The sequence below is a fragment of the Camelus dromedarius genome, chromosome 22 (genome assembly GCF_036321535.1).
Source record: "Camelus dromedarius isolate mCamDro1 chromosome 22, mCamDro1.pat, whole genome shotgun sequence".
Lineage (NCBI taxonomy): Eukaryota > Metazoa > Chordata > Mammalia > Artiodactyla > Camelidae > Camelus > Camelus dromedarius.
The window spans coordinates 26,945,368-26,966,171 of record NC_087457.1 but is presented as its reverse complement, the minus strand read 5'-3'; the positions used below and the strand labels follow the sequence as shown (position 1 = coordinate 26,966,171).

The window sequence follows — 20,804 nt, the reverse complement described above, 5'->3', positions numbered from 1 at the left end:
CTGGAAGTGACACCTCACTCCCCCCGCCCCGCCCTCCATCCAAGGCGGGTCACCGGGCCGGTTCCGCTTCGTTTCAAGGCAGCAGGGACATGCGCTCCTGTCACGGGCCCGGAAGGAGGGCGAGCAGGCTGGTGAGCGCCCGCGTAACGAGGGCGTCGTGTTGTTCCGTCTCCTGACGCTCCAGGCGGTGTGCCAGCCAGTCCTGAGGAGGACGGCGCCCGAGTGCCCGGTGCGGACCTCTCTGGACTTGGAGCTGGACCTGCAGGCCTCCCTGACCCGGCAGAGCCGCCTCAACGACGAGCTGCAGGCCCTTCGGGGCCTGAGGCAGAAGCTGGAGGACCTGAAAGCGCAGGGCGAGACCGACCTCCCGCCGGGCGTGCTGGAGGACGAGCGGTTCCAGAGGCTCCTGAGACAGGCCGAGAAGCAGGTACGGGCCGCCGTCGCCGCCGCCGGCTTCCTCTTGCTGGCCCTGCGGTCCCCGCCGCCCCTCACCGCCCCGCAGGCGCAGCGGGGCACGCACCTGCACACGTGCACGCACATGCACGCACACATATGCACATGTGCACGCATACGCGCACACATGCACACACGCCTGCCCATTCACGTCCACCACTTCCCCTCCGTGTTGGGGATTTGTGAGATTTCCAGCACCGTGGCCATAAAATGCTAACAGCGAGCAAAGAGCCTGCCAATTGCCCTAAAAAATGTGGCTCCCAGGAAAGCTGAGGTGGGAGCCAGCCGCAATCCCAGATGTGCCCCCTTGTCAGGACGGCTGTCAGGCCTCTGCGTCACACTCCATAACCTTCCCCCTTTGTGGCTGATTGTCTGTTTTGTAGCTCAGAGTGGAAACTGAATCAGAGTTAGTATCCCCATGTATCTTACAACCCCCTGAGGAAAGGGAGCGAGGAGCTCAGGACTGTAAATTAGGCTGGATTGTGTTCTTTAAGTCGCCAGGCTTCTCAGTGTGACTGTGAGTGAACCACTGGGCCTTCCTGCAGCTCAGGCTCCCACCGCACCAACTGGAGGTCAACCACGCTCCCCTGGAACGTGGGTCGTAAAGACTGCATCACGACCTGTGGGGTGAGAGGGGGAGGCCGGGCAGGTTGGTGTCTCTCCCAAGGAGCCTCACTTGCGCACAAAGCAGAAGTTTCTTTCTCTTCCTCTGAGGGTTTCCCTGTCAAAATGCCTAAGTTCTGTGACGCTAGGCTTCTTAAAAGCTTGAAATAATACAGATGTTAACATTTTCACAAGTTAGACTCTACTAAGAAAATTATGTGTCAGAGATAGTAATACACCTCATTTCAACAAAATAAATCTTAACGATTTCAGTGACGCGCTCAGCAGTGAGACTTAACTGCCTGCGAAGTTGGCTACGACTGATTATTGGCTGCTGACGAAAATTTTATCATAAATTTTGGCGCCCAGACTTTTGGAGGAAGATACAGCTCTAGGCACAGATATAAATATGTAAACACAGGGACAAACAGAGTCTTCAGTGAAGTGTGTTCTTATTCAGCTGGGAGAGGAGTATCTTCATGTGTTCCATGTGGTCAGTCGATGTTGCACAAAACAAAGTGATTTTGCAGTCGCCACGTGAACGCTGGCAGTTGCAACTATCAGCAGCCGTTGGCCGGCTTAGAGGGGCCGCCTAATGGCGCTCTGCAGGGGATGAGACAGACCACCTCGCTTCCGTTCGCATGGAAGGGGACAGAATACTGAATGAGGTCTCGCGGGCCGGTTGTATCTCTGATATGATAAAATACATTTTCTTGCGGAAGCTGGGCCAGATTTTCTTACCTAAGAATATCCAGCACGTACGTTCCTTCTCTGGTTTTTCCTATCTGTCCGTCTTTTCACGCCAATAGGCAGACGGCCATTTGAGGCTGGTTTGCTCGTGTTGTAGGCTACCAGGAGTCAGACCAGCAGCAGCACTCCAGCAGGGTGACTGGTTTCCCCGTCTGACGCAGCGCACCATGGTAGAAGTCACTTCCTTGTGTTTACTGAGTCAGTAGTTCCCTCCCTGGGGCCTGGTGAAAAACCATCCATTCGCAAAAGCGCATTTGGGCGCGTGGGTGTCACCCGATGCTGAGAAAAGACCCCCTCCTCCTCAGCTGCCAGGCCGGCTCCTGGCGTTAGCCCGGTGTCTTTCAGGCTTAGAGCCTGTATTTGGAATTTCTAATTAACGTTTTGTGATTTGATTTCCTCGCCAGGCCGAACAGTCGAAAGAGGAGCAGAAGCAAGACTTGAATGCGGAGAAGCTGATGAGACAGGTCTCCAAGGACGTGTGTCGGCTGCGGGAGCAGAGCCGCAAGGTGCCCCGGCAGGTGCAGTCCTTCAGGTGGGCACCCCAGGAACTCAGACCCCTCCTCCTGGCCCCAGGTGTGCGTCCCCCACCGGCTCCTTCCCACCGGCTGCAGTCCTGACTCAGCTGAAGCCCGGCTCCCCAGGGGCCTGGGCTGTCCCCAGCTCTTCGAAGCAGTTAGCACACCTCATGGAGAAATCGTAACACAGAGGGCACAGGAAAGTCACGTGTCTCCAGGGTCTTGCTGTTGCCTCACTGGACATAGTCCTTGGGCTCCTGGGAGCCATGCCCAGGGCGGGGCCCGGCCGTCCCGAGAAGGGCAAGGGCTCCTGGCCCCCCGGAGATGCCAGCCTGTGGGGGGCTGCGGGCATGGAGGCCTGGGCAGGGCCACGTGGGAAGAGCCACCTGAGGGGTGAGTGGGGTCCTAGGGGGGCACATGGAGGACCCTCACCCCTGGGAGAGGCAGGACGAGGTCGAAGAGGCAGCGTTTGAACCCGGGGTAGAAGAACAGGTCCAGGTGTGTCCGGCACCAGGGCTGGCAGGTTTGAGAAGGGACCGAGGCAGGCGGGACCAGCTCGGACAGAGGCACCAAGCCTCAGGTAGACGTCAGTGCCAGCAGGGGAGCCCGTCAGAGCTGGACTCAGACCACACACAGCCCCGTGAGCCGTGCCGTGCTTTCACCTGTGACTTTAGACAGCAGGGATCGCGCACAAGAGTACGTGGTGGGGAGACTGCACGTGGGAGACATCAGAGGCACGTGGAGAGGGCCTGGGAGCCTGGAGGGGGTAAGTGGGAACTGCGGGCACGGCCTCCAGGCTCCAGTCCTGCCTAGAGATTGAGGACACGGGAGCTGGAGCGGTCATGTGCCGGGGGCGGTCAGTTCTGCTTTTGGACGTACCAGACCAGCAGTCCCAATGTGACAGCTCAGGAAGCTGTGGCCAGCAGTCAAGTAAAAATAAAAATCTGAAGCCAGGATTGAAGGTCGGATGGGAGATAAAAATGGGAGCCTTCATCCCACATATGGTGGCTCCACAATGGATGTGGGTCAGCCATCCCAGAAAGTGGGAGAAGGCGACCAGGAGAGGAGACCATGAGGTGTAAGAAGGAACGGCCGAGGAGATAGGAGAACCGGGCTGCGGTTCAGGAGTCAGAGGGGGGAGGTTGGTGCTGTTGGATACGGCAGCAAAGAAGAGGATTGAAAAGCTCCCCCAGACTGGAGGCCCCTGGTGACCATCCAGGGATGGTTCAGTCAAGGGAGAGGAGGGCCGCAGAAGACGTTTGGTTTCAGTGGTTTGTGGTGGGTCTGTGGTGGTGCTCACGTGCGTATGCATGCGTGTGTGTGGTGTAGAGGAGTCTGGAGGAAGCTCTTAGGCTGAGGGGGCAGAAGCGCAAGGAGCACGTTTGGACGTGCGGGGCAGACCGGATGTGTGTGGGGCAGGATCGTTGGGAAGGGATGGGCTTTGGGGCCAGAGGAAGAGTGGGGATCATGCTGTCCCGAGGGAGTCCCAAGAGGAGAGGAGATGGAGGCATTGTGCGCTTAAGACTCTTCAATGTGATGGTTCAGAGTAAAAAGTCAAATTTTTCCTGCCTCCATTGTGCTCCAGAACTGCTCTTGTAACTCTCAGAGGATGCTGCTCCTTGGGTCTTAGAACTGCAGCGCGGTGAGAGGAATCTTCTCATGCCTTTGGTGCTGTGGTCACTTTGAGAGTAAGAAACATTGTCCAGTCATCCAACCCCCCAAGGGTTGTTTTTAAAACCCAAAGTAAAGATTTATAAACACTCCCCCAGTCCCTTAACATACAAGCCATTTATACCACCAGGCAGGTGAGATGGACCAGGGAAGACAGTTGGCCTGGAAACAGTCAGGTGTCTGGTCCCTGCGCTCGCCTGGGGCAGGGGGAGAGTTGGGAACGGTGGGGCCTGGGGCACTCTGCCCAAGCTGCTGGTCTCACCTGGGATCAAAGTCCCAGTGCTCCCTGGTCTTCTGATTTGTCGCAGGAAGGTAGAAATCGGGAATTTTTATGTGAAATATCTTAAATGTAGACACTGACACCTAATTCAGGTGTTTAAAAAACGCCATGTGAGCCAAAGAAATTCATTTGCAGGAAGCACTGAAGAAAAGGTCCCAGTTTTGAGTTCTGCCTTCAGTGACGTCATGACCATGCCCACTCGCCTCTTCTAACTCTTAATTTTCTCTCTTATGGAACTGAGCAGTGGAAAGGATGCGCTACCACAAAAACACTCCCTCCAGTTCCCCAGTTTTTACCCTTCCTCCTCGTCTCTCTCCTTTCCTTAGTCTTTATAGCTTCCCCACCTCAGTTCTGGCGTCTTCACACACACACACCCCGCCCCCCCCCCCCCCCCGCCCCGACCATCTAACGGCTGGTGTCTCAGAGGAGGGCCGGTGCTTTCTCCTTCTTTACGGCTTCACCGTCCCCCCGTGCGTAACTCAGCCTTGGCAGACGTGCGCGGAAGGGACACTACCCGCTGTGAAGACTTTGTAGAAAATAGTAGCTATGCAACCCTAAAACCGAATCTTTTTAACAGTCTTCTAACCTCTGAAAACCGTTCCTCCCCCTTTCTCGGCGTCTCCCTTTCAGGCTACTGCTACTCGTCCCTGTGTCAGGATGCAGGGCGATCAGCCGTCAGCCTCCTCCTCTTCCCTCGGTCTGAGTCGTGACGTTGCAAATTAAGTTGCCCTTTCCTGAGCATGGTATTGATTTCAAAGAATTTTCCCAGGATCATGGACTTTTCTGTGTGGATTCTGGCCCTCTGGAATCCTCTCCTACCTGGTCTAGAAACACTTAGACTGAGCCCCTGATGGTTCAAGACCTCTCTCACACTGGAAATCCTGGGCGGGAACTCACTGCCTTGGTCAACAGACGGTTTCCTGTGGGTCACAGCTGTCCTCCCTTGCGTCTTTCCGAGAAAAGGCAAAGGCAGTCTCGGTTTTCAGCGGAGCCCTAGCTAAGGAAAAGAGCTCCCACCCAGCTTGGAGAGACCACGCTGGCATCCTTGAGAAGAACTTTTAACGGGCACACACTATTTTCCACCTTGCGTTGAAGTCGGTGTATTTCTCGCCCCCGCCTCTAGGGAGAAGATTGCCTACTTCACCAGAGCAAAGATAAGCATCCCGGCCCTGCCGGCCGATGACGTGTGATGACGGGTGATGACGTGATTCCGGCACCGGCGACTGCATTTTCTCACCTCTGCATTTCTTAGGGAGGGCAAAAGACTGAACATTCGGAGGTTTTGTTTTTTGTAATATAACCATCAACTCTTAAAGAGCTTTTATTTCACGTCAGATTTTCGAAATGTTAATTTGTAAAGTACCATGAATGTAATTCTTATATGTTTTAAAAAAAAGAAAAAAAATCAGATAACCAAAACGGGCTAACCTGGTACACGAGTGCACAGTGTGTCGTATCGCCAGTGGGCTGTTTTGTAAAAATGGAGTAGCGGCCGTGCCCGTGTCTGTCCTCTTGAGCCGACTGCTGAGAGGGGACGTGGTTTCGCAGAATGCCTCTCGCTTTCCCTTTGCGCCCTGGTGCGCAGGCTCCCGGCGGCGTGTCCGGCCGGGGGGGGGGGGGGGGGGGCGGCCCAGGCGTGAGCCCGGCGCGGAGCTGCGGGTCCACCCGAACGGCTGCTGCGCTCACTTCGCCACCTCTGTCTGAACACTTCGCTTCCTTCAAACAGCTTCCTTTTTGTCCTTTTGTATTTGTCTAAAGAAAGCAAAAGCAAAATGCTGAGTGCGAGAACGTAGGAACGCAGAGGAGCAGCGCTCGTGGCTGCGCTGCGGGTCCTGCGGCCGTGACTCTGCGGGCAGGGAGCCGAAAGCAGAAAGCCAGCCAGCCATCCTCGGATACACCGACAGCCGCCCATCAGCGAGCAGCTGCTGCTTCTCACTCAGCCGGAGTTTGCCTAAGTGTTCGAGTGTGAGCGCCTGGCTTGCACCAGTCTTGTTTTGTCCCGGGGTGCGATGGTACCAAGAAGGAGGAGGTGGCCCGGTGTTCTGAGGCCCGACAGCGCCGATGATGGGGAGGGAAACACGGCAGCACGCACTTGGTGACACCAGGAATGAGGGGGAGGGCATCTTGATTGAATCAAGGTTGCCACGAATTTTAGAAATACTCTAGGAAACACATTTCTAACATTTTCCAGGAATTATTTTACAGCTCTCGTTTTTAGGGAATCCTACCTATAATCGGGAGGCCAAGAGAAGAGAGTGCCTGGGGAGATTATTAATTTGAAGTATAAGCTGAGTCATTTGAAAAAAAAAAAATCGTATTCTAGATGAACAAGTATAAGGGTAGAAGCTGACTACCGAGTCCTCCACTGGGGAATTTCAGCTTCCCCAGCCCAGACACTTCTTAAAAGAAACAAACCCCCAGTGTAGCTCTGCCAGCATAAAAGGCTTTTAAAATAAACAGTTTTATATAAGTTAAATCATACTTATCCCTCAGTCTGTAACACCGGGAGAAGCCGTTTTTGATGAGCCATCTTACATAGCAAGTAAAATCAATTTTTTTTAAGAGATGCAAAAATCATCTTAAAGGAATGTGCCCCTCAAAAAAAAAAAAAGAAACACAAGTTCTATTCCTAAGCTAGAGTCCTCATTGGTAAGAACTTTTATTTTCTTGAAAGTAATTATACATATTTTAGAAAGTTCGTTTTATCAGAATCAAAATTCAAATTAACAAGTTTTGAGCTTAGAACTTCAATTACTTTTTCCTAAGTGTCCCAGCATTTATATAAAATGTCTTATATAAAATCTTTAAAGCAATAACGTGGCACCACTCTGAACAAAAGCCAGCCTCATTAGTTGACTGAGCACAGTCCTCCTGGGCCACCCAGCTTATCCTGCTAGATGGCTGAGGAGAACCAGGAGAGGTCAAGGTCAAATGTGAAAAAGACGTTTATTTAATGTAGAGTTAAGTGAAGGTCAGCTGTTTTCAGCTTCTTAGTTTGACCATGAAAATGTTTATAGAACTATGTGTAGTTGTACCGTACGATTTTGTTTTCTTCACTTATTTATTTACGGTCTTATTTATGTTCTGTTTAATATATAGTTCGGTTCTGGCCATCTTAAATGTTTGACATAGAAGAGGCTATATTGGAATATTTACAGCTTTATAAATTCCATCAGATTAGCTGTAAACTTTTTGTAATACAAAGAGTTTCAGACAAGTGTTAAAGAATAAAATCTGTCTCAGGCTGGTAGTTAACTGTTGTGACCAAGATGCTTTTGGTTTCATTTTACAACATTTGCTCATTTCTAACATGAGAGACGAATTTAATATAATCCTTTTCCACACTTTAAAAATCAGCAATAGTATTATGTATTTATAGGCAGCTTTTAACAATCCTGTCATATTTGTACTAACCCAATGATTCACAGTGACAAAACATTTTAATAACTTGACCACAAAACCATATGGACAAACATGACTTTTAATACTATAAATACTATTTTTTAAAGGTAGAATTTATTCTTCCCAGGGTAAAAAGAATGTAATATTTAGTTCTCAAGTCTGAATTATCAGTATGTTATTATCATTTTGTATATCAGAATCTGTTACAGGTACAAAAAAAAGTTGCTAGCCAAATGAACAAAGTTTAGCTGAATCTCTGTAGCATGCAAATCAAATAAATTTAAAATCTTCTTTTTTTTTGGTATTACTTTATATTGTATTAAACATCAAAAGCTCAGGACTGAACTAAATATTTAATCAGGTTAAATTCTGAATATGTTTGTTTTAATTTGTCTTGTTTGTAAAAGTATGCAAATACATCACATAGATTAACTCTGGTTTCTGCACTTTTCATGTGTTTGTGGGTGGGGAAAAAAATTCTGTTTTTTTTTTTTTTAACAAAGATATCTATTGCCTAATACTTTATTTCAGTGTCGTTTATTGTTCAGTTGTTTCCCTGATTGGCAAAAACACAGAAGTTTATTTGAACCAGGTACCAAACAAATGTAAAATCTTTAATGAAGAATCCCCCAAGCCAGCAGCTTGTTGTGAATAATTCTTGGTTGGACCATATGTATTGCTGATTTAAAAAAAAAAAAAAAAAAAGGCTCTGCCCACACCCCCCAGTCCTGCCCTGCAGCGCCCCCTGTGGCTGAGCTACCTACTGCAGGCCACAGGACCCAGGAGCAAAAGCACATGTGTGCGGTAGATTCTACATGAATCTTCAGAGCAGGAGACTGCCCACCTCTGCTCCTGACATAATAAAGAAGGCATGAATGAAGGTGTCTGACTTTTGGAAGAGGCTTCACAGAGGCCCTGAGGTCTCCAATTAAAAAGGAGATGATGTGGTGGGGTGGGTGTATAGCTCAGTCGTAGAGGGCATGCTTAGCATGCACGAGGTCCTGGGTTCAATCCCCAGTACCTCCATTAAAAAACAAAGAAAGTTATTCCTTTAAACAAAAAGTGATGATGTGTCCCCTGTACCGCACCTCTCAAGCTTTCAGAGAGCCAGCAATGTTTTTGGTATAATTAGATGCCGTACCTTTTAAATAAATAAGCATCCTGACTTTAGTTTCAGTATAATAGGTGATCTTAAACACTTGAAAGAAGTAAATGATTAGCAGTAACATTTCTAGTTGCCAAAATGATTCACCTCTATGAATAACACCTTGGAAAGACTTGTGAGTACTAATATAACGTTTTATTTACCAGTTCTGTGCAATCACTGAATCTGTTTTAAAATTGAGAAACCTCATCCACAGTAATGAGTATGATTATTAAGTCTCGATTGGTTTTGGTCTGAGTAGAATATAAAAGTGGTTTCCCATCTTAGAAAGAATTTATAATTTCAGAAGCGATAAGGGAAAATGCATTTTAGAAAATCAAAAGCATAGTGAAACGTGTGACTGTGGAACAAGGAATCCTACCAAATCATCTGAGGAGTAAACATCACTGATCCCTTCCAGTTTAGAGTTTCAGGTGAGTGGTTTTCATCTCCAGGTGTAGATGGTGGTGCTGCATCTCTGCCACTGCATAGTGGCCGGAAGCTAGGGGGGCCCAGGTCCCACAGGCTGCCCAGTTTAGCAGACACCCTCCTAGCAGGAGAGAAAAGCCAGCAAACCAGCCGATAAAGAGGGATTCCCCAAACTCCCACCTGGGCACAATCTCTGGGACGGTCTCATCCCAGAACTCCCAGACTGTCATGTGGGCGACCCAGGAGACAGGAACAAGGCCTGCAATGCCCGCTGTCCAGGACAGAATTCCTCCCAGGATTAACAGCCGCTTCTTGAGATCTTGCTGTCTCTCTCCAATTCTCAAGCAGTCCAGGCCAAACCCCGAGAACAGCAGGCCCAGGAATCCCAGCCCGTTCGACATGAACATTAAAATCCTGGAGATCCTGAGCTCGGCAGGCAAAGCCAGGAAAGAATCAAAGTCCTTGCATTGCATCCCCACTTCCTCTTGGATGACGCAGGTTTGCCAGAGTCCCATGGTCCAGTTTTCCATTTCATTTAAGTCCAGGTTGAGGTTCTTCCATTGTGGCAGGTAGTTTGTAAGACAGGATAAAACCCATCCCAGCAAAGATAATGCAATTCCAGCTAACTGTGCCACAGCTCTAAATACTAAAGCCATTATAAAGCCCTGCGACCTTAAGTCAGACTAATCCCTGCCTTTCAGTGGCTGCGAAAAGAAGTGTGACACTTGTGTCATCCCTTACAGAGCTCAGAAGTATTTTTTCATTGTGTATTTAGGAGGATTCTTGCCAGAGTTGCTATTGTTCGATTCTATGTTGAATAGGTCAGAAAAGGATAGGGAAATAATTCTGCAAACCAGTAATGCCAAGGTGCGGCCCAGATCATGTTCACGTCCTATGGGCTGCATTTGATAGTAAGCAGTTTGTCCCCAAAATAACATTAAGTGGTGATAACCCTCCTCTCATTGCTAACATATAAATGGCTTTCATGTTGTTGCCAACCTTTCTAGCAAGTCAAGGAAATAAGAAGTCTTACATGCAAGATGCTTCATTGACAGTTTTCATTCAGTTTCTGCCGCTTTGTATCTTACTAATTGCACCTGTCATATTTTCATGGGTTAAAAGGTCTCACATTTCAACATACACGTTGTGGTTATACTAAGTGTTATCATTTTTTTGAATACGTTCAAGAAAAGTGTTTCTTAACCAAGTAAGTCAGTCTTCTCAGAAATCTCTCCTGGAGAACTTACATCAGGCTTTAAAAAAAATAAAATCCGTTAGGATACATACATCCCATAACACATGAAACAATTCTGAACTAAATATCAAGTCTGTTTACCTACATGCCTTCCAGTCAGCTCCAGGCACGTGGGCATAAATACTTGCTATTTTTGTTTCTTTGCTTAAATATGCTTTCCATGCCTGCAAAGTAGAAGCAGTAGGGCCTTGCAGGGTAGTCACCCTCTCTGTTGGTTCATCCCTATGCTTGCTGTTTTTAACTGAACAAAGGAAAGGTTTTATTAGGGCAGATGAGCTGGATATTAAGCAAAAGATTTTTGCAAGTGTGTATCTTTTTAAAATATGAAGTTTTTGAGAGAAGAGATTGGCCAGTATTTTAAATCTGAGGGTATCACGATGCACTACAAGCTTCAGCCTCATAAAGTCCTGCCATACAGAGTTCCCAGTAATTTCCTAAACACAAACCACCTCTGTTCAAAAAAAGACCAAGTTACTGTTGTGGAAATAACACTTTGGATAGGATTAACGTGTGGTTTTGCTAGTGTAGAATGCTTATTGGATTTCAGGTTGTTAGTTTTTTTCTTCAGGAAACAGGAACTAAGTATTATCAATTTCAGCTCCCAACAAAACCCAAAAAGGTTTCTATTATCAAATTTACATGTTAAAGCTTAATACTGATCATCTTGGACAACTGCTACCACATTTTGATTTAAATAGCCAGATCAGTGAGAGTTTTTTGTTGTTGTTGTTCATAATTTTCTTTAAGACATAGATTTGCATCTTTCTTACTTCCCCAGACTTTGGGGGGATGGGGTATCTAGGCTAGAAAAGTAGTTATCTAATGAGAAAATGTGAGTAGTACAGATTTAGTTACATAACAAAGACCCATTTATCATGCAGACCCCTCCGTGACAGCTGAGGTAGGAGGTACATCTCTCTGGTCTGGTCAAAGTCTTACAGTTTAGGATCAGCACGTCCATTTTCCAGGCAGGAACACTGAGTTTGCATCTCTGACACTGCATAGTGGCCGGAAGCTAGGGGGGCCCGGGTCCCACAGGCTGCCCAGTTTAGCAGACACCCTCCTAGCAAGAGAGAAAAGCCAGCAAACCAGCCGATAAAGAGGGCTTCCCCAAACTCCCACCTGGGCACAATCTCTGGGACGGTCTCATCCCAGAACTCCTGGACTGTCACGTGGGCGACCCAAGAGACGGGAACGAGGCCTGCAATGCCCGCTGTCCAGGACAGAATTCCTCCCAGGATTAACAGCCGCTTCTTGAGATCTTGCTGTCTCTCTCCAATTCTCAAGCAGTCCAGGCCAAACCCCGAGACCAGCAGGCCCAGGAATCCCAGCCCGTTCGACATGAACATTAAAATCCTGGAGATCCTGAGCTCGGCAGGCAAAGCCAGGAAAGAATCAAAGTCCTTGCATTGCATCCCCACTTCCTCTTGGATGACGCAGGTTTGCCAGAGTCCCATGGTCCAGTTTTCCATTTCATTTAAGTCCAGGTTGAGGTTTTTCCAATGTGGCAAATAAGTTGTAATAACGGATAAAACCCATCCCAGCAAAGACAGTAAAATTCCAACGAATTGCATCACTGCTCTAAAGACTAAAGCCATTGCCACCAATCTGAGAACTCTTGCCACCCCTATAGGAGCCGCCGTCTTTGCGGTGGACAGCAGCGTGATGCTCTTAGTTCTACGCTGCCTGGGGAATATAAGCTTTTGTCGTTAACCCTTTGCGCACTCTGAAATGCGTTTTGTTCTTCTCGAATATAATGTTTCATGTAAAGGACGAAGGACTCTGTTAAAGCTATGAGTTAGGCTTTCTGATAAGGATTTGATTTGTTACCTTCCAAATTGCTTGGTAAAATTATATCCCCAATGCTTGATGATTATAAATCTAAGGATGAACAAAGAGGTCTCTATGACCCCTCACCCTAAAATACAACAGAAATCTTTGTGCTTCAATATGGATTAATTAGATTTTAAGTGGTGATAAAAAGCCAGCCCTTTCAACAACAGGACCTCATTGTCGTAGCTGAATCTGAGATTTCAGGGATGCAAAACAAGACCTTGTAAAGAAAGGTAGACTGTTTGCCTATAATCTTTATTCTTCTCAGACTTCCTCAACCTACACAAGAGCCTGGCCCGCGTTCTTGAGTGTCACAGGGACTTGGCTGGGACTTGGCAGAAAAGTTGCCCGCAGATTCCTTTGAAAGGTAGAGGCTGGTTCACTGGGTTAATTAAAATGAAAAAGACCAAGGCTGTGTCCAGAGGTACAAAGAAAGGGAGCAGCCCACGAGGCTCAGGACTTCACGCTGAGATTCTCTCCATCCTCGGTAAGGACCTGGGGTGAAGCATGATCTCATAATATCTGAGAGGTGTCCTTTGTCCACAGCTGAGCTGTCTTCACTGTCATTTAAGCCACATCAACCAAGCAACATCAAACATGGTGACTCCCGCCAATTCCAAGACAGAACAGCCACCAGGGCGCCGACCTTTGAGGCATCGTCTTGTTTGTGTGTCTGATTTAAGCCACACCTGAGAGCAAACTTCAGCAGAACATGACCCCTCAGAACGCAGGGCCTCACAGGACAGGGGGAGAGGCCACGAGCCCGACCTTCCCACGGCTGCCTCAGGCTCCGCTTGGTCCAGCTTCTCCCCACAGGGCCCCTGGGCTCCTGCACCCACAGCCAGAGGCAGGACCTGAGAGCCCTGCCTGGATCAGGAAAGACACACAGGTTCCTAAAGTGGAGCCACTACCCTGGAAGATTCTAACCCATGAAACAGAACCACTGCCCATCACATTTCTAGTCCAGGATCGGAGAAGAAGCTTTACGATGTGGCTCAGTGGAGGCGGGAGAGCCGGCGCCTGATCCCGATGAACCAAAGTGAGCCCGAGAGTCGGGTCAGAAGACGCGTCTTCACCATTTTCCATCATCAGGTACTAAACAAGAAGACGAATTCTTTCTTTTACAGTTTTTCAGAATCCCTCAGGATTCATAGCTGGCCTCAGTGTACTGAAACAAGAAGTTGTTCAAGTTTGCACAGGACATAGGGGTCCAGAAAGGGCTAGAGATGTGCCCAGGGCCTCACACCAGGAGGCGGGATAATGACGGCCTAGAACGTTCCTCCCAGGAGGCAGTCAAGTTGACAAAAGCTCTCGAGAGCAATCATTAACAACCATGGGGAGATGGCTGCAACTCAACAAAAAATGGAAAGGAGCAGGCTGCTCTGTGAGGGGCGGAGCTCCCCCCACCTCAACCCACCCCCCAGGTCCGTCAGTCACGCACGTGGACTTTGCTCAGACACCAGAGGTGTCTTTACAAGGTGATTCTCACCTGTCAGGGCTCCGGGGAGGAATTTCTACTGTGGTGGGGGTTGGAACTGAATAACCTCCAACTCATTTATTCTTTCAGTATGTTTTAAAAAAAAAATTGAGCACCTCCTACTGGCCAGGCAGTAAATGCTGAAGACACAAGACCCGTAAGGATGCAGACCCTCCCCCTGCCCCTGCCCCTGGGGGCTCACCCTCCAGCAGCCAGAGACCTTCAGGAAATGAGTAAAAACACACATTCAAAGAAATAAAAAGAGTGGAGGTGTGAGTGCTGCAGGCGGAGGAAACCCCAGCGCAGCAGCCCTGAGACTGAGCAGCACGAGGCCGCCTGCCCTGGCTGGGGGGAGAGCGGGCTCCCATCTCCCCATCTCAGGTCCGGGATCAGCTGCTCTGACCCTGGCGCTCCCAGAGCACAGGTGAGACTGTACTTCAGCCAGAACACAACTATGACAAGGGTTCAGCATACGGAGGACTGCGTTCTCCCCACCTCGGGAACATAGATTTAAAAAACAAAACAAAAACAGGAACAAAGAAACTCATAAGCAGAGCCTGAGAGGCCCACAGATTATGTACATTTCCGACGGGCCAAAGGTTAGGGTGACCAGCCATCCACGTCTGCCCAAAGCCACACATCCTGGGAAACCTCCCGGTCCAGGGCAAGGGTCGACAAACATTCCCAAGTAAACTATCCCAAAATGTAGTCATTTAAGCCCATAGTCAGCCATGCACGTGTACTTTGCTCAGGCATCCGCAGTCAGTAGGGACAATTTGTCTCTGTCCTTAGTGGTGTCAGCTGAGGCTGAATGACCTTTTATGACCTGGTCTTGGAAGCCACCGAGCTGCATAGATGACGCAGTTCAAGGAGAGTAGCAGCAGGCTCCTGGAAGGGCTTGTGGGACGGGAAGTACTTTTGTGGCCATTACTAGAAAATAAATCTATCGTGAAAAGTAAATCAGATGGCGCTGTTAATGATGCCATTGACCAAATCTAGGTTCTACCTGATGCCTGGCAAGCATTGCATGGAAAAGTTGGCCTTTCTTTCTCTCCTCAGCTTTATGCTTTCATGCCCAAGATGGAGCTTGTGGTCCCAACCAAACCGCGTGGGCTACGGAGACCCTGACCCTTTTCGCACACACACTGCCTCTGCCAGCCTGGGCCAGCTTGCCTGGGCTGCCCCTTCTGCCAGTCCAGGGCTGCAGCAGGAGGCCCCAGCAAGCTCCCTGATTCAGCCTCACGTGGCTGCCGCAGGGACCGTGCAAGAGCCAGGGGCGCGGAGATCTGTCCCCCTGCAAGACCAGCCCAAAGAAGGAGACGGTGTGTAGAATGTTCTCGTAGACACGGTGCCCAGGGAGGGTGGCTACTTCAGGGGCAGGAGGCAGGCAAAGGCGTCCTGAAAGGAAGGGTCGCTCCTAGAAGCCAGTTGGTGGGGATGGGTTGGGAACTGAACAGTCGTGCAGCGGGGAGAGGGAGGGAGCCCCCAGGAAAAGAGGAGGGTGGTGGGGCAACCAGCTAATTGATCTGGGTTTTAGTTAAGAGCCTTTGAAGGATGATACGCAAGGATTTGACACGATCGCTTTTGCATCTTAGAAACCTGACTGGTGGGTCCAGGGATGAGTCTCTTCATATCATCTAAGACACAGAAGCCACACGGATGAGGCCACCAGAAGCCAAAGCGTAGCCTGGCTGCTGCTGTAAGGGCAGGTGGCCCCTGGGCAGGGCCTGCTCCAGCCCCACATCTTCAGCCGGCGCCAGCGGCCCTGCTGCGGGGAAGGTGCACGGGAAGAGGGGCCGAAGCGGGGCCCCCAGATGAGCTCTGGGAGTGTGAGTCTGAAGTCAGTGACAGACACAAATCCCATACTGTCAAAATTACCCTTAAAACATCCCTGAGGCTCTGGAGACGCACGCGCACCTCCCAGCGTCCTGCATGCCAGCCTCTCCCATACTGGGCTGGATTCCCCACTGGTCCCTGAGCTGAGCACAAGATCAAGTAGTTGCCTTGGTTTGGGATCTTGTAGGAATAACACCCACTGAATCTGAAGACGCTAGAATCAGCCCTGCTGTGAGAGGAGGGTCCAGAGGATCACTAACTGCAGGAACAGCGATCGTCACTACCTCCCCTGAGGAGCCCGCTGGCATCTGTTGACAGGATCTCCTGATAAGTGCTTCCGGCAAGGGGCTTCCTCCTGCTAAACACAGGGTTCTGCTTTTGGTTTTTTTCAGTTAAAAGAAAACCTATAGTTTATTTTGTTTTTCTAATATTCCTTGTCCTGCTAAATAGTAATTCTCACAATTAACACCATGAGCCCACTAATCAGGAAAAAACACCCTGTTGCCTTCACAACCTCACAGCACAACACACTGTGTCTACTTCGTGCTCGACAAACACGTGTCTAATAAACAGATGATGTGGGTGAGGGTTTAGGCAGAATGACACTGGAAATGCTGACCCCCACAGCCAGTCACCTGTCCTCATGATGACAAGTGACCATCCCGTGGCCGAGCAGGACCAATGGACTCTCAAAGATGTGAGCTCGGTCACCGCCTATAGAGGGATAGGAAACATTGCCAAAACATCATGAGTTGGCCAACAAGGCTGTCCTGTTCCCACAGGGTGTCAAGATGGACACAGTCTAGGTTCAGGGAGAAGACGGGAAGGCTGGAGATGGACCAAAACATTCACAGGGCACTAGAGATGGATGCTTTTCCTTTTCCTCATTTTCATTATATTTTCTAAATTTTCTACAAACCCTGTAGGATTCTCACAAGGAGGAAAAAAAATAAGTGTTATAAAAGAAACTATAACCTGATGGACTAAACTTTTTATCTCTCGTCAGATCATAATAAATAGGTAGCAATGATCAAATGCCTCCTACTTACCAGGCACTGTGTGAGGACTCTCACATACATTAGCTCAGTTCATCCTCACCATCACCCGGCAAGAAGGCCCTAGCAGGTGACAGAACTAAAGCAGAGACGCAAGTACCCTGCCCAGGATCACAAAGTCATTTTTAGAGCTTTGGTTGCAGATGCCTCAGTTCTCTTCTGAGAGCACAGAGGAGGTAGGCGACTGGTCCCTGAGTCTACGCTTAGCAGTGCTGTTCCCAGAAGAGCTTCTGTCTAAATCAGAACCACCTCTGGGCATCATTCCAGCTTGAGTTTGGGTCCTGCCCCCAGTAACGTGCTGGTAAATGTTTAACACCTGCTTTCAGGTGGTGGCGACCTGGTTTATAGCCTTTGCCAATTTCCATGGTGTAAATAGCGTCGACCCAAACAATCCCAGGCTACCAACATGAAGTTAGGAAGAGACTTGCCATAGCCCAGCATGATACAGTATTTTTGCCGTGTAAATACAACTGATGTAAGTAACCTCAAGAGCATAGATATAATAAACTGAAATAAAATAATCAGGAAGTGATAAGTTTTAAGTACTAATAAATACGTCTGTTTTAATGTAACTTAATTATAAGTTTATATAACTTGATTTTAATGATAGCTATGTTTAACAACCAACTCCTGAAAAAGGAACCCTCGTCTCTCGTGAGTCAGCGTGGGCCAGCTCGGCCCATCGCCGGGACCAGCCCAGACATTACAAATCAGGGTCTCCCACGGGAGCTGGGGGCCGGACTCGGCAGGCTAACGAGCTCCTGCAGGAAGTCTCAAACACACCGCAGATCACCGTTTGAGAACTAGGCCCTTGGCTTCGCTGCCCGCCCAGGTCTGAGACCCGCCGGCATCCTGGGCTGGCCCCAGACCCGCCGCGGAAGCTCAGCCCCGGGCGGCGGGGCGGGGGAGAAGGCCGGAGGGCAGGGGGCTGCTCTGCGTTTTGCCAGCCCCTCCTACTCGACTTACCTCTTGAATTTTGCTGTTTTGCTCAAGGTGACTTCTCTGGCGAGACATCTGGCGCCCAGTGACTCAGCAATACGATCCCGCATGCGCAGGACCCATGTATGCAATGGTGACTTGCGCTGCGCAGGCGCACTAGTCAGCCCCGAGGTCGCAGCTGGATAGATGTTTGTCTTGGTAAACAAGGCGGGCATGATTTTCTGCCGTTGCCGCCACTGAAGCCTGAGTACTCCTCCTGCAATAAAAGCATGTCAGAGGTACCTGCGGCCCCGTGAACCTGCCAGGCCTTGAGCGCCTGCAATGCATGGTCCCTTAGTCCTCCAACCACCACCAAGCTCTGTGACTCTCAGGCTTCTAGGCATTTAGGACATTGGTAGTTAAAATTAAAAATTAAAGTTTTGAAATTCAGAGCACTTATCAATTAGATTGGTTGGTTTGATTTATAACTGCCAGGCAATCTACTGAATGGCCCTTGAAAACTTTCATCAAAGCGGGGAGAAAAAGATCCCATCCCTGCCCACTGGAACCAAAAAATAAAACAAAAACCAGGTGGGGAGCCATCACAAGACTGTAAGGAAATATCTGTTACAAGTATAAACTCCTACCGCTCTGCATATTTTAACACACGTGCCTGGGTCTTTACACTGGGAACCAGCTGCTTCCTATGTGAGAGTTTCGGGGTCAGAAAGTTCTTCCCACTGGCCTGACATGTTTTTCTCAGGACATTCTAGGGGTGAAGGAACTGAGAGCAGGTGGTGGGGAGGTGTCAGTCCAGCAGAGCATCTAAGGGACAGATTGGGGAGCAGTGTATGTGGGCCCTTCCCCGGGGGCTGCCCTCCGACTCCCAGAGCAGAGGAGGCTGTCCTGACGTACTCAGCAGGATGCATCGCCCGCACGTAAGCACTGGTAAATGAGCAGCTGCCAGTGCCCTCAGTCAGTTTCAGGTGGTGACATTTAAGGGAGGAAGGAGGGAACCCTGGAGGAACCAGTGGATTTCCAGCACCAGATCTGAAAGCCCTTTTCATTGTTGGGTGTGTGTGGGTGGAGTGTTTCTGAAAGCTTAGTTATCTGATGTTCCCATCTTCTGAGGCTCCAGCTGAGATTTTATTCCAAGCCTCAAAAGGACTAATATTTAAACAATAATGTGAGATCTGAGTTCTGGAGAGTGAGGGAAGCGTCTTGTCACACAGTGACCGAGGGGAGCAAGGGACAGAATAAAGTAGAACATTAATAGCTAGTGTTTTTTGAGCACTTACTGTTTGATAGGCATTAGGAGATGGGCTTTTTCTGTGTTATCCTATCCTCATAAGACCTGTGATCAGACAGGTAGAACTCCATTTAATAGATAAGGAATCTGAGGCTTAAATAAGCCAACTAGCTTGACATACATAGAGGAAGATTTAAGCCCAAATCAAACATCGAAGTCCAAGTCTTAATCTTTTATGCTATAAAAAGCAGTCTTTGGCCGTTGTTAAAATGGCCTATTTTGTCTAGAAGTTTTACCTGCGAACCCTCGGCATTCAATTAGCTCAGTGTCTCCTCCTTGGACCAGAGTCAGGCGCTAAGTGCATCCGACAGCAGCGGGGGCTGAGGCCACGGAAGCTGGCGCTGGCTTCATGGCTGTAAGGTCAGTCAAACTGTAACAGTAAAGGGGCTTTACACGGAGGACCGTGGGGACTGTCCTTGCCAAGGACTCAGCCTCCACCCACTTCGCAAATGGAAGTGAAAAGCCCTGTATCTCAGGATTAACTGGGTTCTTTTCTCTGTAAATCCTTTCTAAATATTAATCTAGGCGCACAACCCTCGTGGTGAAGTGAATTTCCAGTTAGCAGATGGGAAAATCATTGCAAATCAGTGACAGCCTTGGCCCCTCCTCTTGAGGAAGTGGGTATCCAGAGACTCATGGGATCCAGGATCAGCCCACACCTCAGACACCACCGTGGCTTCATTTTATAGGGAGCCGAGGCCTGAAGACACCGTGCACCTGCTTAGGACCAGTGTCAAGACAAAGAGCTGGCCTCCAGACTCGGGTTCCCGAGCTCCTTCCAAAACTCTCCCGCACCTCCAGCTTCTGGCAGGAATCCACAGCTCCCTTTGGGCCCTGGCCATCAGAGTATCTGTCGCTTCTCTGGGAGAGAGACCAAATCCCATGCAAACAATAACCACACACCTGCCACGCACCGGAAAGAGCTGGGAGCTGGGGAGAGAGGCAGAAGCCAGGTGGGAGGGCATGACTCCAGGGGGAGGTGACAGGAGTAGGGGCAGGACCAGGCATGGGGCCCAGTCTGGGACTGCTGTAGCCCCTCTTCCCAGATCCTTTCAAGCAGCCAGCGAGAGGATGAGGTGGACGGTGGGGTGACAGGAGGGGACACTGGACAAACAGGTTGGTGTCACAGTCATTCAGTTAGGCCACGAATATTTATTTAGCAGCTACTATGTGTGAGGCCCCATGCTTGGCCCTGATGTTTGGCAGGGGACGAAATGCACAGCCCTCCCCATCACGGAGGGAGACAGACAATGAACAGGTGAAAGGGGAAAACACCAGCGATGGTAGAAGCTGGTAAGTCACCACGGGTGGGCTCCGCCTCTGAGAAAGTAACGTGTGAGCCAAGAACTAACCAAAGAGAAAGCGCTAACCGAAGACCAGGGGGAAACCATCCCAGGCTGAGGGAACTTGAGAGTGAAGCCAAACAAGAACATTCTTGATGTGGTTGAGGAAACAAGCAAAGGGCGCGGTGGCAAGAACCTGTGAGCAAGGTGACCGGGGGACCAGGTGAGACCAGGGCTGCAGGCGGAGATCAGACAGGGCGGGGGTTCCTGCGGTGGAGGTGATGCGGCTCAGCCTGGGGAGGGACCAGCGGTGATGCTGGAGACGGAGGAATCCAGGTGTGTCCTCTGCCCGGGGCGTGGGCGGGACCTGCTGAGGACTGGCTGTGGGCGGTGGGGAGGTGGGGAGTCTACGGTGATATCAGGGATTGCTGCTCGATCCTCTGGGTGGCCAGTGACAGCAGGTACTGAAACGGGACAGACCCGAGGAGAAGGCACGGGAGAGAAGAACAAGAGCACCCTGGGGTTGTTTCACATCTGAAACCCCCACCTAGTACTCACAACAGTGGTCTGATTTCAGGATCATTACATGAG

The 20,804-nt window shown here is 49.6% G+C and overlaps 3 protein-coding genes across 3 annotated transcripts in view; 1 reads left to right on the top strand and 2 right to left on the bottom strand.

Moving 5' to 3' along the window:
• Positions 1–8,106, top strand: part of WWC2 (WW and C2 domain containing 2) — a 129,876-nt gene extending 121,770 nt beyond the window's left edge. Inside the window, exons 21-23 of the mRNA XM_031440336.2 lie at positions 185–427; positions 2,211–2,338; positions 5,396–8,106. Coding sequence (XP_031296196.2) covers positions 185–427; positions 2,211–2,338; positions 5,396–5,462 — 438 coding nt within the window. The 3' untranslated portion in view covers positions 5,463–8,106. The remainder of the gene's footprint in view (positions 1–184; positions 428–2,210; positions 2,339–5,395) is intronic.
• Positions 8,107–9,239: 1,133 nt separating this feature from the next.
• On the bottom strand, positions 9,240–9,908 carry CLDN22 (claudin 22). The gene has a single exon (XM_010974594.3). The coding sequence runs from the start codon at positions 9,901–9,903 to the stop codon at positions 9,241–9,243; it is 663 nt and encodes a 220-aa protein (XP_010972896.2). The 5' UTR covers positions 9,904–9,908; the 3' UTR covers position 9,240.
• A 1,529-nt stretch (positions 9,909–11,437) lies between these two features.
• On the bottom strand, positions 11,438–12,109 carry LOC105084464 (putative claudin-24). Its single transcript, XM_010974595.3, has one exon. The coding sequence runs from the start codon at positions 12,098–12,100 to the stop codon at positions 11,438–11,440; it is 663 nt and encodes a 220-aa protein (XP_010972897.2). The 5' UTR covers positions 12,101–12,109.
• Positions 12,110–20,804: the final 8,695 nt, after the last annotated feature.